The sequence below is a fragment of the Passer domesticus genome, chromosome 10 (genome assembly GCF_036417665.1).
Source record: "Passer domesticus isolate bPasDom1 chromosome 10, bPasDom1.hap1, whole genome shotgun sequence".
Taxonomy (NCBI): domain Eukaryota; kingdom Metazoa; phylum Chordata; class Aves; order Passeriformes; family Passeridae; genus Passer; species Passer domesticus.
The window spans coordinates 21,731,224-21,746,999 of NC_087483.1; the positions used below are offsets into that span (position 1 = coordinate 21,731,224).

The 15,776-nt window shown below is 45.7% G+C and overlaps 2 protein-coding genes across 4 annotated transcripts; both read right to left on the reverse strand.

Moving 5' to 3' along the window:
* Positions 1–197: 197 nt before the first annotated feature.
* Positions 198–3,981, reverse strand: HOXD9 (homeobox D9). 3 transcript variants are annotated; one of them, XM_064434363.1, is made up of 4 exons: positions 3,861–3,897; positions 2,645–2,682; positions 1,850–2,461; positions 198–1,274 (listed from the first exon to the last, which is right to left on the reverse strand). In XM_064434363.1, exons 3-4 carry the CDS (start codon positions 2,286–2,288, stop codon positions 1,033–1,035), a joined length of 681 nt encoding a protein of 226 aa, XP_064290433.1. In that variant the 5' UTR covers positions 2,289–2,461; positions 2,645–2,682; positions 3,861–3,897; the 3' UTR covers positions 198–1,032. The 3 variants fall into 3 exon arrangements, with proteins under 3 accessions (XP_064290433.1, XP_064290432.1, XP_064290431.1); XM_064434362.1 differs by lacking the exon at positions 2,645–2,682 and having other exon boundaries at positions 3,861–3,981; XM_064434361.1 differs by having other exon boundaries at positions 200–1,274; positions 1,850–2,682; positions 3,861–3,882.
* A 2,259-nt stretch (positions 3,982–6,240) lies between these two features.
* On the reverse strand, positions 6,241–9,149 carry HOXD10 (homeobox D10). The gene is made up of 2 exons (XM_064435559.1): positions 8,307–9,149; positions 6,241–6,911 (listed from the first exon to the last, which is right to left on the reverse strand). The coding sequence occupies exons 1-2, from the start codon at positions 9,046–9,048 to the stop codon at positions 6,634–6,636; spliced, it is 1,020 nt and encodes a 339-aa protein (XP_064291629.1). The 5' UTR covers positions 9,049–9,149; the 3' UTR covers positions 6,241–6,633.
* Positions 9,150–15,776: the final 6,627 nt, after the last annotated feature.

The following is a 15,776-nucleotide window of genomic DNA, read 5'->3' on the forward strand; positions in this document are numbered from 1 at the left end:
CGGCCCGGCCCGGCCCGGCCGGCCTTCGGCGGGGCTGCGCGCCAGGGCCGGGGCCAGCGCGCATCGCGAGGGGCGCACAGATTTCTCCTCTCAGCGCAGCGCTGTCGTTGGGTCACGGCAGACTTTATTGTGTAATAAGTGACAACAATTACAGCAGGTCGGTAATGAGCACGGCACCACCGCGGGCAGGGCCGGGCAGCGGCTGCCTCAGGCCTGTGGCGAGCGGCTCCGGGGTGAGACAGCTCCTAACAGTGCGCTAAAGGGGGGGAAGCAGCTCGTGGCCTCTCTGTGGCATCTACTGCGAAGGATTCAGACCTAGAAAGCAGAAGTTTGGGGAAAGATTTCCTCTTAGTAGGTCGTGGGACAGCACAGCAACCCCCATTGATTTAAGCGGCTGTAATTTAATATGTATTTTATTACCGTAATTATAATTAATTTCCTTACCTTTATTTTGGCAAAATAACTATCTAGTCTACATCACTTTTAAGAAACATGTCGAACATTTAACATCAGATAGAGTTCCCAAAGCTAACGTGCACTCACAATATTGTCATCTAAATGGTCTGGGAAGGAGGAGGGGAGTATCAAGAGACTGAAAAACACGTTGTCGAGCAAGACAAAATTTCCGGAAATACCTGACACAGACCACGTTTCACTTCTACCAAGGAAAAAAAAAGAGAGAGAGAAAAAAGAAGGAAAAAAAAAAAAAAGCACGATTGATTTAAAATCCCTGGGGTGGAGTGGCGCAGGAGGAGGAGAAACGTGTGGGGAGCTAAGGGTGCAGAGAAAGAATAAAACCAAACTAACAAAAAAAAAAAAAAAAAAAAAAAAAAAAAAAAAAAAAAAGAAGACAAACCCAGCCACAACCAAATCCCAAAAAAACCCCACACAACCAAACAAAAACAAGCAGCCACAACCCAAAGAAAAAAACACCAAAAAAAACCAAAAAACAACCAAAACCCCCCACTCCCCCGATAAAAATCCAAACTCAAAACTAAATCAATAGTCTCCAACTACGTTTCCACCCCAGCGTTAGTCTCCTTTATTGCCTTTCTCCTTGTTCATCTTTTTCATTTTCATTCTTCTGTTCTGAAACCAGATTTTGACCTGTCTCTCTGTGAGGTTTAAAATCCTAGCTACTTCGTAACGGCGGTCTCGGGTGAGGTACATGTTAAACAGAAATTCTTTTTCCAGTTCCAGAGTTTGATACTTTGTGTAGGGACAACGCTTTTTCCTCGTTGAACGAGCGTGGATCCAGTTTGCTGCAGGATTATCTGGAAGAAGGGAGGTATATAGGGAACGGGGTGGGGGGGGTGGGGGGGGGGGAGAGAAAGGTCGTTAAATTAATTTAACGAAGGATGGACTGTTTTCACAACTTTGGAGGAATTATCATAAAAGCCTTAATGCCCCAGTCTGTTTACTGTACAAATGATGTCTTGATGGTAGGTGGTTATGTGGAGTCTTTTATGGGTGCTTGTTGCTGCTTGCGCTGGGGTAGGCGTCTAGACGTTTTTATAGGTTAGTAAAACTATCAGTTTTGCACATTCGAGCCTTACAGGTTTCGGCAATAAATCAAAGGGGCAATTTCTTTCTTTCTTTCTCTCTCTCTCGCTTTCTTTCTTCCTTCCTTCCTTCCTTGCTTCCTTTCTTACTTTTCTTCCTTCCTTTTCTCCTCCTCTCTTTTTTCCTTTCTTTTTCTCCCTCTGTCTCTCTCTGCCGCTATTCCTCTCTATCTCCCCCACTCCCCATTTTGTTTTGGTTGTTTTTTCCTTTTATTTTCTTTTTCTTGTCTGTCTTTCTTTCTTACTTTTCTTTTTGTTTGGTTTTTTTGGGTTTTTTTTTTACTTACTCGGGTCAAGTTGCTGCTGCTTCTCCTCTTTCAGCTCGCTGCTCGGGCTGGGGTTGTGGCTGCAGGCGGCGGGGTCCTTGGAGCTGCCGGCAGGCGCCTTCTCCCGGGACTCCTGGAGGAAGGAGCTGCACGTGTACTCGGGCACACCGATCCCCTGGGACTCCCGAGACGAGGAGCATTCAGTCCTTTTGGAGGAGGAGGAAGAGGAGGAGGAAGACGAGGAGGTGGCTGCTCCCGTCTCCGGCTTTATCCCGTAGTGGCGCCCGTTGGAGGAGCCGGAGCTGGACGCGGAGCCGCCGCTGCCGCTGCCTCCGCTGCCGCTGCCGCCGCCGCCGCCCGGGAAGCCCGGGAAGGGCTCGATCCAGGAGCGCACGTAGCGGCCAGCCTCGGCTGCCCCTAAGTGGGGCTGATGCATGTAGGGGTGGTAGATCCCGGTCATTGCCGCAGACGGCTGGTGGTGAACCGTGGACCAGGAGGTGGAAAACACGGTGGATTTTGGTGCAAAGCTACAAGAGGAAAAATCTGAACTCTCTGCAACACCTGATGGCCTGGAGGTCGCACTGTGACCTCCCTGGACGAATCTACTCCCATAAACTTCTTCGCTTTCATGGCCTATGAGAGAATCGACATAATAGTTACTTATGGTGCCACTAGACGACATTTTAGGCTCCCCTCTTAGTCATATAAAAGGTTACACTGTTAACTGTATATGATACCCTCCCGGAGAACAATCGTAGTATTTTGCAGACTGCAACCCTCAACCATTGGTTGTGGAGCCCACGTGATCATATTTACCAATACTGCGAGTAAATCAATCCGCTAAACTGGGGCTGCTGTGATTAAAAAAAAAAAAAAAAATCATCATCAACAAGGGCCCCGCACGGCGCTCCGCACCGCCTGCGCCCCCGCACCGCGCGGGGCCGCCCGCCCGCCCGCCTTCCTGCCCTGCCCTGCCCTGCCCGCCCTGCGTGCCCGGCTGCCCGTGCTGCCCTGCCCGTCCTGCCCTGCCCGTGCTGCCCTGCCCGTGCTGCCCTGCCCTGCCCTGTCCTGCCCTGTGTCCCCTGCCTGTCCCCTTGCCCGCCTGGCTGTCCTGCCGGCCCGGGCGCGGCGGGCGTGGCCGCGCTGGCTGCCCACGGCCCCGGCGGGTGTGGACTATTTCTTCACCTTCGTTGAGCGATTTCTGCCATTCATTTCTTAATCAATGAGAGGCAGGGTGTTTAAATAAATCCAACAGCCTTGGCTTGCTAATCACACTCCAAGCTGCTGAGGGAACCCGCTGGGAAAGGGGGATTCTTGCCTGTAAAAACAAACCATCGCAAGCTGGGACTGTAACGACTTCTCATAAAACAGGAAAATGTTACAGTAAAAGCACATTGCGGTACTTCCATATTTCAGAGCATGTGCGGGTATTATTATCCGCTCCCCCCACCCCAGGACTGAAAGTTTCCCTGGAAAGGATACACTTTTAAAAAGAGATGCCCATTGTGTTGTTTTAAAACAGGTGGAAGACCTCTGTAATGATTTTATGCCTTTCAATAAAAATTTTATGAGGTGTATTTGATTATAGATTAATGTGTCCCTAATAAAATGGACGGATGGAAACAGCAAAGCCTGTGTCTCCGAGCCACAACTGACGTGTGGCTGAACACACGCTGCTCTATCTGCGGAACTTCGGGGCTACCCAGCCTTAACACAGCCCCCCTTTTAGGTGTGCGGTGCGGCGCGGCAGGGACGCGGGCAGGGCAGCGCGGAGGCGGCGGCCGGGCCCCGCGCTGAGCTCCAGGCTGCGGCCCGCGGAGGCGCGGGGCTGGCGCTGACCCCAGCTCGCCGGCAGAGCTGTCTCCTCCGCCCCCAGCTCAGGGGGAGCCACGTTCAATGCCTACGGGAGATTGGGGGTTTTTTTGCCCTCTTCGCTTTCTTTCCCGTTCCTTCCCTCCCCACCCTTCCCTCCCGGCCTGGTTTTCCTTGCCCGAGCGGAACGACGCCCCGTTAGTACTGAAAAGTGGATTACCCATGGTCTTCTGCCCTGCTTCCCCGGGCGAGGGCCGGTGGCTGTGCCGGGATCTGGAGGAAACGCAGAGAGTTAGTGGCGAGCCCGCAGCACAGCCCGCCGGGGCACGGACAGCAGCGCTGGGAAAACACTTCCTACTCGCGGGCCGTTATGAGGAAGGGACTGAAATTCCTGTTTATTTAATGATTTATTGCTCTCCTAGGTTGTTTTCTTCCTTTTTTTCCTTTTTTTTTTTTTTTTTAATTTTTTTCCTTTTCCTTTAGTCTTTTTTTTTTTTTTTTTTTTTTTGGTCATTTGACTTCAGCATTTTCTTCTGCGATTTTATAATTTCTATTACATTGTTTTCTAGAAGCAGGGTTTGTGGCATGGCGAAGAATTGCCCCTTGCTTCAAACAGATATATATTGATAAAGCAGGCAGATTAGAGTGAGCCTCCTTTTTAAATACGTTAAACCCTTGGTATGGAGCCAGCTATTTTCTTCCCACTGCCGAAACTTCTTTGGTGTTGCAGCGAGTACCTTTAGAGGAAAATAAAAGGCCGTGCGAATGTATGCAATATTTAAGGGGTTGTTTTGCTGGTTTGGGGTTACTGGGGTTTTTTGTTTGGGGTTACTGGGGTTTTTTGAGCATCGTTTTGATGTTTGTTTTCGAAAAGGGAAGAAGCACAAAGTGCCTAGGTGCTTGCGGCTCTCACAGCTCCAAAATGATGATGGTTTGAGGAATATACAGCCTCTTCCCTATGAGTAAATGTGCACATGAGGAAGTACTGGCTTAAATTAAATATCAGCGACGAAAGAGCAAACAGAATGCCACCAACAGCATTATGAGCAGCGTCTGTCACCAAGTCGCACAATATTGGCACTATTTTGAGTTTAATTTCTAGATTTAGAAAGAGCTTAGGGGAGAAATGGGCGTTGATTGTGAGCGAGCTGGTTTCCCAGCGCCAACAGCAGCCACGCTACTTTTGCAGCACCCGTTTGAAGGTGAAAGTATGCCCAAGTATTTGCACTTCAATTTGAAGTCATGTTCATTTGCAGGCTATTTGCAGTTCTACTGAGTATATCTGCTCACACGGGCATTCACCCGCTCTCAGCACACGAACCCTTCCTCAGCTTCCAGCGCACAGCCCTGCTAACACTATTTTTCAGCTATGGACAGAAAGGGTTAAGAGTCGTGAACGTCATTAGCTGGATGTGTGCTACTAAAATGGAATTGCGCGAAATAAAACGATCTCTGAGCAAACAGGAACGGTGCAGGGTGACAAAAGTGGGTCTGAAGAGGCTGGTGTACTTTTGTAAGCACGCCTGGGAGGGTTTCTCCTCAAAAAAAGCCAACCTCGCCAGATGCTGGGAATGTTTTGAGGGAATATTTTTTCCATCCACAGTCTTCTGAAGGCTGTTGAGCCGACCGAAAACCGAGCTCCTTAACATTTACTTATGCCCAGCTTTGTATTTATTATGGATGGGTTTTGTTGGTTTTCCTTCTTTTTTTTTCTTTTTTTTTCTTTTTTTTTCTTTTTTTTTTTTTTAACAGAGCAAAGACACAAAATCAAAGTCTGCACATTGTAAGCACGCAGGGAGTGATATTTTTAAAATCAACATATGAACATCAAATAAAATGACACACATATTCCTGACAGCTTGTAGTAGAAAGATGTTTTTATCACTTACCATTTACGAGTTGTACGAGTTGATTGGATGAGGATGTCCAGTTAAGTCATAATATTTTACAACTTTTTTTTATCCGTTCTCCTTTTTTTTCTTTCTTTTTTTTTTGTTTGGTTTTTTGTTTGTTTGGGTTTGGTTGTTTTTTTTTTGGTTTTTTTTTTCTGTATTCAGTTTGTCAGACTGCCAACATCATACAACATTTTATCAATTGATCAGTTGTTTACAGACACATTTATAAATTAATTGGGTATACATCATTTCCCGGCCCAGTCTCCACCCCACCCCGTAGGAAGGGGAAAAAAAAAAAAAAAAAAAAAAAGGAAGGGGGAAAAATAATGGAGGAAAGAAAATATGCCAGGCAAACACACACAAAGACCAGAATATGGTAAAAAAGGTACACCAGTCCAAACAGCTGCTGATAAAGATCAGGAGACCAACCTGTATCCGTGCTTCAAACATTTGTAGAAAACCAAAGGAACCGCAGTAGTTTACAGAGTTTATTGCATTATACATGCAAACAGAACATGCACAAGAAGGACAATTTGCTGCTGAACGACTACTATTCCACATATGCACCACAAGGAAATGTCTACAATGGAGAAGAAGGAAATATTCCATTTTACGAAGGACAATCTCTAAGTTCATTTGAGAGGATAGTTACATTATAATGTGCTTCTCTTTCCCCCCGCCCCCACAGTTTCCCCCCACTCTTTTTCTGAAAGTATTGAATGTACTCAAAATGTTATGGCCCGTGTAACAGCCCCACATAAATACCATTTTGTTAGTAAAAACATGAAAAAGTCACATTGCTTGGATGTTCGACAGTTCCAATAAGTTAAGACCAAATGATAATATTCAATAATAGTTACCCTGCATTACGATGAGAACAAAAATAAATTACACGTGCTAGATTTTATATATACTCATCATAGTAATACATATTCACTTGCAGCGCTAAAAGAAGGACGAAGAGTCACATTCTATCAGAAAACAAAACAAAACAAAACAAAACTGGAAAATGCCGGGTTTTGCCAGAGTCTCTCCTGCCTTTATCAAGTGGTGGTGCTGTGCCCATTCCTCACTGGTGCCCCCCCCCGGGGTTAGGGTTTAAGAGAAGGTCAGATTAGCGGTCAGTTCCCGGATTCGGTTCTCCCTGCTCATCTTCTTGAGCTTCATTCTGCGGTTTTGAAACCAAATCTTGACCTGCCTGTCAGTGAGGTTTACGCTCTTACTGATCTCTAGACGGCGCTCTCGAGTGAGATACATATTGAATAAGAACTCTTTCTCTAATTCCAGTGTTTGGTGTTTAGTATAAGGACACCTCTTCTTTCTGCCACTCTTTGCAGTTAACCAATTGCTTGTTGGAGTATCAGACTTGATTTCCTCTATCAAAATCAAAGAAGAAGAAAAAAAAAATCAAAAATACCTCAGACTGTTAGAGTGTACCCTTGGCCATGACCCCTCCTCTGCAGTGTCTGGCAGATATGGTGGATGTGGGCATTAAACACCGCCCGGCTGAGGTGTGGGCTCAGTCAGGGGACCTGCTGCCAGCCTGGGCTCGCCTGTCCCCAGCACGGCACCCTGCCCTGCGGCCACCCCGCTCTCCTGCTCCTGCCAGCAAGGGGCTCTCAAGTTTTCGGCCGGCGTTTAACATTTCAACAATATTTAACCTGCCATCCGCCCCATGGACACATCCTAACGGGTCTAGCCTCGCCATGGCCGACTCGGGCTCCCACGACAATTGCCACGGAAATATTCCAATTACAAAATAGCCTCGCACTGTATTTTGAAGCAGCATCCCCACACACATCAGCTGAATCACGCAAGCACACCTATAAACAGATATAGACATTTCCCAGACAAAATGATATACAAGAAATTACGACCCCCTGTCTTGGATTTTTTTTTTCCATTTTCCTTTTGGGTTTTCTTTTCCCCACCAGAAAGAAATCTCCCCCACATGAAGCTAGACCTGTACTACTAAACGTAATTGAGATAAATAAATTCTCAATGCACACAGAGAGTGAAAATTGACCTAGAGGTTGCAAAGTACATTTTGATAGCAGAAAATTTCTCGTTTTGGGATTCTTCGATACACGCCGTTCAAAAGAAAGGCGTTAGTGCACTTTAAAAGGCAAAATAAAATCAGAGTGCCACCACTTTCAGGTTTTAAAAACATTTCAAAATACTGATGCACTTTTGGAGACCAACCCAAGGTTATCTAAAGCACCACATTGAAATTTTCCACCCTTGGACCAGGCAGATAGCGGGCTGCTGCTTTCATTGTGCATTTCTTTTTTCCAACTTTACCCAGTCTGGTAGCACCTATTCCTCACCTATTTTAAGAGGATCGTAATTAACTTTAAATGCAATCAAACCGCAGTAAGGCTCAGTGGAAAGAAAGAAAAAAAAAAAAAAAGGCGAAATACTACGAGAAAAAAGTTGAGCTGCTCGTATTTTACAACCTCCAGACCCGCTTTTTTTAGAGGTATGGGGCTGCTTTTGGCTGCTGCAGCGCATTACGGAGCACACGGCTATATTCCCCGCATCACAGAGGCTGTCTGCGTGCACGGGAGAGGCAGATCTCTACGGAAAATCTTTGGACCGTTTTGTGTGGCATTTTTGCCTGCCAAAATCTTCAGAGAGACAGCACCTGCAGCCCGATACTCCTTAGCATTAAATGTGATGGCTGTGATGCTCGTTAGTATATTCGAGCGTGCTTTATGGTGCTGGCGTGTTGGAGTTACACCACGGCACGGCTTAAACTCGGTAATACAGACCTTTACTCTCCTTCTCCTGGACTTCTGGGCTGGACACGGAGCCTTCGGGCAGACAGCTCCGCTCCTCTTGCAACGTGGACTTGGGCTCGGGACTTTCCACTTGAGAGACTTTAGCGGTGCTGTCTTGGTTGTTCGGGTTTTCATTCATTTTCTTTTCCAGCTGAAGTTGAGCAGATATCTGCGGTTTGGAGCTGCCGCGAGGGTTTAACTGTAACATTACAGTTGAACTCGTTTCAGGGCTATTATTGTACTCTTGGGTTTTCCCAGTGGCGTAGGTCTGGCTCAGTCTAAAATATCCTGGGACAGGAACCTCGGGGTTCTCAATGGGGCATGATTCAGACACCAGCCTCTGGTAGGAAGGGACGTCTGCAGAAATGAGTTTGGATCTCTTATCGGAATACATGCAGCAATTGCTTTCTTCTTTAATATTTGTAGTGAAGGAACAAGTGGGGACCTGCTGTGTAACAGGTTGCTCTATTCGACAAGATCTGTTCGGGTCTGTCCAAGTGTCTACTTGAGGTATATAAGGATGTACATTCATACCCATATTTTGGTGATTAACTTCTCTCTTAGCCAGAGACGGAAGGAGTCCACAGGTTTGCATCCCATACGTCCCAATGTCTGTGCTAGGTGGCATATACATGCTGGCGCTGTTGGAGTAGAAACTGTCACTCCTGCACGCACTGATGAGAGAATCTACTAAAAAAGTATTAGCGGCAGGAGAGCTGTTGGGAAAGGACATTTTGGGGCGGAATTTGAGGAAGAGAGATTGTGTCCTTTGTAGGCTGACATCTCTAGGAAAACATTCCCGTGTAATTGCGGATGCCTCCGCGCGACCACATGACAGGCGGGCCAATGGCAGCGCCCGCCGCCCCGCGCGCCGCCGCCCCGCCGCTGACGCGCCCCGCCGCGCCGCCCCGCCGCGCCCCGCCGCGGTCAACAGCGCCCCCTGCGCCGCCGCGCCGGCACCGCACCCGCGCTGCGGCACCGCGCCCCCCCGCGCCCGCCGCACCCCCGGCGCGGAGCCGCGCGGAGCGGAGCGGCGCGGAACCGCGCCCGCCCGCCATGGCTCCTGCGAGAGCCCCGCCGCTGACAAGTGCGGGGACAAAAGGTTGCGGGATTTATTAATGCGTATTAAGGAGAATCAGGGGCGATCAATAAAACCCTCATCTACATTCTCGGGCTACTCGGTAATTTTCTTGCTTCTGAAGCTTTTTCAAGAGTTATACCCTCTGTTGCCGCGCACGGGAAGATGTTTTATTAACAAATCAATCGAGACTTTGTAAAGGATAAGATTAATAGTTAAGATTTAGCATAATGGCGTTCGCGTTATGAATTATTGAAAATTATACTATTGATTTTTTTCCTAGCTGCTAACCGAGAAGGTCAATTTTTGTTTTAACACAAATCGTCAAATATTAAAAGGTGGACTTTTGTCATAACTCGAATTTTATAGGGAAGCCACATTCCTAAAATTATTTTACAATGCTCTCTCCCGACCGCCTGGGAAAAAAAAAAAAAAAAGAAAGAAAAAAAAAAGAAAAAGAAAAAAAAAAAAAAGTGGGTTTTTCTCTTGCCCTGCAAACCGAAAGCATCATAAAGTGAATTTCTCCTTCTGTAGTGTTGCTCAACAAAAAACATACAGAAACTCATATCCTCACTGCAACTCCTTTAACTCCTTTAAGCAACTTTTTCGGTCTTTTTTTAATAAGAATGATGAATGCATCTGTATCATAAAGCAAACAAACAGCAAAGAAAGCAACCAACAGAAGGCAACAGCAACTGTCTACATGGCAGATCAGAGTTTTCCGTCCCAACATTTTAAACATGTTTTATTGTTTTTCCTCCCACTCCTTAGCCGTATTTGCACCCGCAGCTACTACATGTTAAATAGTGGTGGTAGAAACTGTTTATTACTCTTTATCGTTTTACTTTCCTTTCTCTCTCTCTCTCTCTTTTTTTTTTTTTTTTTTTTTTTTTTTCCCCCCCAAACTGGAGTATTTCTTGTCTGGGACTAATGTTGTCAAGGACCCTCATCCACACAAAGTGAACTTGTTGATAATTTTTGTTTGGGACTCATTCGCCTGTTTATTTTGGGCCTTTCTACCATCAAAACACCCTTTCAGATCCCCAAGAGCAGGCAGCACGTGAAAGGATTTTAAAAAATTTAAATGCGTCTTTCGCACACTTACAAACACGCGTTTTCCACCAGCGTGGGTTTGAATTTTCCTCTGTTTCCTGGCATTTGGACGTTTTTGTACTTTACCGTACACTTTAGACCGCTGGAAACAATAACCCCATTTAAAATTTCGCGGTGGCAATGAGACAGACCTTTTAAAACCTTATCGCAGCTGTTCAAATACAACATCATTGTCAGGTTAAGAGCCGGCGTCTTTTATAGCTGCAGTCTCCAGCTCCTGGCTTGCCGGAGAGTTTAAATATTACCTCCGCAATATTCGGCGCTCGCAGGCTGTGCCGGCAGCGCGCCCCGCGCCGGGCGCAGCCCTGCCCGCCCCGGGCGCCTCGGCCGCGCCGCGGGCTGGGCGAGCGGCGGGCGCTGCCGGCCGCGAAAGATCATGATCAGAGCCATGGCTAAGACTCGCCTCGCCGGGGAAGAAGCCGCGGAGGAGCCCACGACGCTCCCTCCGAGCGCCGCGTCCCCCCCCCCGCTCTCCTTCTAGCAATTTCCTCCTCTTCAACAACAGCCTGGGCAACCCACAGAGTTTAAAGAAACAAAATACTATTTTTCTTGACGCAGTTTAAGGCTTGGCTATTAAATCTAATCAGGAATTTTATGCCCATCAAATGGTTCTTTCATAATCTTTATTTACACTGTAAGAAAAGGGGTCCCAGAAATATGCCGGCTGAAAGTATCAGCCCAGAGGTTTGCGGCGGGTTTCGCCCAACAGTAAAGTTAAAACAATAAGCAAATGCTGAGCTGCTTTCCACGCCGGCCTCGCTGCTGCTGCTGCTGCTGCTGTTGCTGCTGCTGCTGCTGCTGCTGCTGCTGCTGGAGGAGCTGAATTCTGGGCTCCTGATTAGACATGAGGGCTCTTTGATTTTTTGTAATTGAAAATATTAATTTCATGCATGTCACTGCACGGAAACTCAGATGACTGTTGTGATTATAGTAATTTAAATATTGCGTTCAGGACTGGCACACGGCTCCATAAGACCCTTCGCTCACGGTAAATCATGAGGGATTTAAAAACGGGCAGCAATTTTTTATTGAAAATGAACAGTAGAAAGTTTAAGTTTGATGTAAATAGAAGTTGAATAAACATGCGAGAGCCATTGGGGAACTGGGGACTTAGGCTCTGGGCATTTAATGTCACTGTTGTTTTAAATCATATTAAAATGGAATAAAGTAATTAACATTAATAAATAAATCAATATTGTGCAATAAATGAGATATACAATCTACATTAATATAAAGGTTTTGCTCTCAGAGCCCCATATTTTTCAGAACGAGGGTGAAAAAATGCCCCAACCAATGGGTCCATGCAGATGTAAATTACTGTTTGTAATAAAGCATAGGTGGACATTACAGTTTTCTCCTCTAGCAAATGTCAGGGCTAAAAACTGGAGGTTACCAGACGTGGCAGCAGGGCTTAATTTTCATCGCCTTATCTCCCTGAACCTTATTACTGGTGATATGATTATGTTTTTGTCTCGGCTGTGCCGAGCATTCTCATAGTTGCAATTTGCTGTGTTTGTGTCCCATTATGTGAGGGGGATGGGAGAGGGGTACGAAAGAAGCCAGATATTTTGCAGATGCCTTCAGTAACAAAGGTATTGCGAGAAATGTCTTATTTTTAAAATAGGCTGGAACTCAGGAAGCTTTTAGTAAATTTCCTTTGATTTACTTGATTTCACCATTTTATTTAGGGTGGCTTTAAACGCGCTGACTGTATATTTTATGCCACGCTGTTAAATTGCAGGGACATTGAAGAATAGTTTTATTTAAGAAAAAAAAAATTGGGTACGATATTGTGATCTTTCTTCTTTTAATAAAGCAACTGTCACGTTGCCCAGATTTCTATGTGCCGTATTTTCATAGAAAGAGTCGGCGTCTGGGCTCAGATCCTCCAGATTTTTTTGACCGAGGTAAGGGGATAGACGCGACATAGTGATGACATTATGCTTTTTCCTAAATATGAAAGCCTACAAAATAAACAAACTAGCATGCTGATCTTTTCTTCAAAGGTGTTATTTCTGATCGTAAGGATCGCACACTAGCACCGACCGTACGCTCAGCTTCGCCCTGAACCCCAGCCCTTCTCCTATTGTATTTCCATATTTTTGTGCACACAAAGGTGCCTGGGTGTGATGAGATTTTAGCGCCTATATCGGTGGCCAGTTCAGCCTTCAGCCTCGGCATTTGTGCTGCACAATTTTCTTTCGGCGGACTCCTGCCGCATCTATATTTTAATCGGAAAATAAGCAAATGCCCTTTTCGTTCTATGTAAAGGACAAGCCCAAAGACATTTGGAAATAGCTCTCAATCCTTTCTGTCTAGAGGAATATAACTGAGGAAAGGTAAAAAGGAAAAATAGAAGAGGTAACAGACTCGCACAGAATCATCACGTTTACACAATGGTTCCAAAAAAAAAAAAAAAAAAGGAAAAAAGCGACATTTCCATGTTCTCACGTACCGATATCATTTTCCAAAATTAACAGGGCACCCTGGTGCCCATCACGCGTTCACATTCGCTGAGTTCGGCCTCACTGTAATTGCGAGGGGTGAAAGCGCCTCGTATGGAGCCTGATGGGCTCGGGGTTGGTGCGGGCTCGGGCAAGGAGCCCGCTCATGCCAAGAAAAACAAACACCAAAACTCCGCTAAACATTTCCCCCTAGGAAAGTGGATGTCCACCGAGAGACCAGGGCATTTTCCTCCGGGATACGGCTCTGCCTGCAAGGGCTGTCTCTGGCGTCAGGGATCCCAAGGATTTTGGATTGTACAATGCCGTTTTATTACCGCCGGAAAGGCTATTTCTAGGAAAGTGTTAACAATGAACTTCTAAAAGGGAAAAAAAAAAAAAGAAAGAAAAAAAAAAGGAAAAATAAACCACACACCAACAATCCTGCAGACAAAGTGCCAACAAATGCGTTCACGAGAGACTGGGCTTTAAAAAATGCGGAATTTGCCTAAGCCAACATGAAACAGATTTCGATGAATTCTGCAAATAAGCAGAAAGCAGCGAAACCCTTTATTTCCTCAGGTTCTGACCAGAAGTGCACACTGGAAAGAAAAAAAAACATAAAACAAAACAATCTCAGAAAGACAGAACATACTCGGTTGCTGGAGAACACCCAAGAAATTCATAAGAATTACTTTAATTCTGTAAGCTCTACTTTCATTTTAATAGATCTCCATAGCACTTTTAAAAAGAAGGAATTCATTCAGCAATGCCTTGGAAAGGTGATGTTAGGATATTAAAAATATCTTTTCTTTTTGGTCTCTCTGTCTTTCTTTTAAAAAATAAGCACACTCAGGAGCTGATGTTAATCTCGCCTTTAAATAAAATACGTTTTTAACATTATGTTTTCTGTACCTAGAGGTTTATCTAAGAAAATCCTCGAGTAAGAATCAAAGATAAACTGTGGAAATGCATGGTTTTTATATTACTTTTCTTTCCACCCGCGTTAATGCTGTCCTTAAAGGAGTAGATAGATTTTCCTTCTAGGGAACGAATTCTGAATATCTTTGGGGTTTCATTTTTTCCTTTCTTAAAATTATGGGATTTTTTTTTTAAAGCTCGGATGCATTATAAAAGATTACGACCAAAAAAAAAAAAAAATTCTTTTAAAGTGGCATATTTCTCCAGCACGTCACGGTTATGGGTTATTTGTTTAATAAATCTTTTTGATGCTTTATTTTCTCATTTGGAAGGCCCTGAAATCTTATCGTTACTTATATATTAGATATTTTATTAGCAGTGGAATTATTATTAGGGGGAAAGGAGGCTGGAGCAGCGGAGGCTGCGGCACTGCAGCGCCCGGGCGCGCCCTCCTGTGGCCGCTGCCCGCCACACGCCGGGAATTCTCCCCTCTCCCGGTCCTTCTCCTCCGCTCAACCCGTCCCCAGCCGTGGCTTTCTTCCTTCCCTTTTTAATAGAAACTTAACACCGCTATCATTGAGCATTAATGCAGGATTAGTGCTGGGGTGTTTGGGTTTCCGCGGCCCGCTTTTGCGGTGTCTCGGCATTTTGAAGGCGTATTAATGCGCTGAGATAGACTGTCAAAGCACTGCAGGGAGCAGAAAGGCAAACGACTCGGTCTCGCCCTGTGGATTAAGGATCGGGAGACACGCGAGAATTTGGCTATAAGGTCAGGCAAAATGCCGTGAGGAATTCCCCGCGACTTTGCGCATTTCTAATTAATGGGCTTTGAGGGGAAACCGCATAGAAATATCGGCTTTGTGCCTAAATTACGAGACATTTCCTACTATTTTTTCTAAGCAAACCCCTCTTTTTCTTAGGAGCCAAAAAAAAAAAAAAGAAAAGAAAAAAAAATAAAAAGGAATTTTTTTTGGGGGTGGAATTCCCAGGGCGCAGAAGAGAAAGAGAGGGAAGTGAGGAGCCCCCTGTGCTCCAGCTGGCAGGGACTGGAGCAGGGCACGCTCACTGCACGACGCCGAGAGCTCACCTCGACTCAGCCGGGATTTTCTTTGCGTTATGATGCATTTGCTAATATGGCCAGCTATGCGGTAAAAAGTGTGTGTGTGGCTGTGCGTGTGTGTGAGAGAGAGCGAGGGAGGGAGGGAGAGAGTGAGACAGAGAGAGAGTGGGTGGTGGTTGAAAATAACAGAGGAACCTTAAGGCGCCTAATTATTCAGAAAGGTTAAAGGTGATGACCTTGACATTTTGGAAGTTCAAAGGCATACACTTATGTTTTTCTTGCTAAAGTGTTTAAAAAAATTTTTTTTTAGTCATGCCTCCCTCCTCTTCTATTTCTCTATTTTTCGAATTCTCCGTTTTTTTCCTGACTTAGTTGGCACTTTTGCCTTCCCTGCCTGCGAGAGTAGCGAGATTCCTACTCGTCCTATTCAAAAAAGCCAAATTCTTTTCTCACTCGTCGCCTTTATTGCACATTGCGGAAATCTCTTTTTCGCCCACCAGAAGGTGTATAATATAACCCAATTAAGCTGTTTAGAACCTCGGGTTTTATGGTGTTGTCTAGACAGTTCAAGGTTTTGTAAACAGCCCAGGCAGGTCGCGCAGGACAGAGCGGCGCGGAGCGGCGCGGATCTCCTCCGGGTGCCGGCCCCCGGCGGGGCCCGCGGGCGGGCAGCGGCCGCGCTCCGCTCGCCCTGCCGCACGCGGCTCTCACAGAACCACCCTCTGCTCCCGCAAGTGCTGCGGGTGGTTTTGCTTTAGGGTGGTTTTTCTTTTTTCTTTTCTTTTTTTTTTTTCCTTTTTTTTAATTTTTTTTTTTTTTTTCTCCCCAACTAGTGCCAATTGTTTATA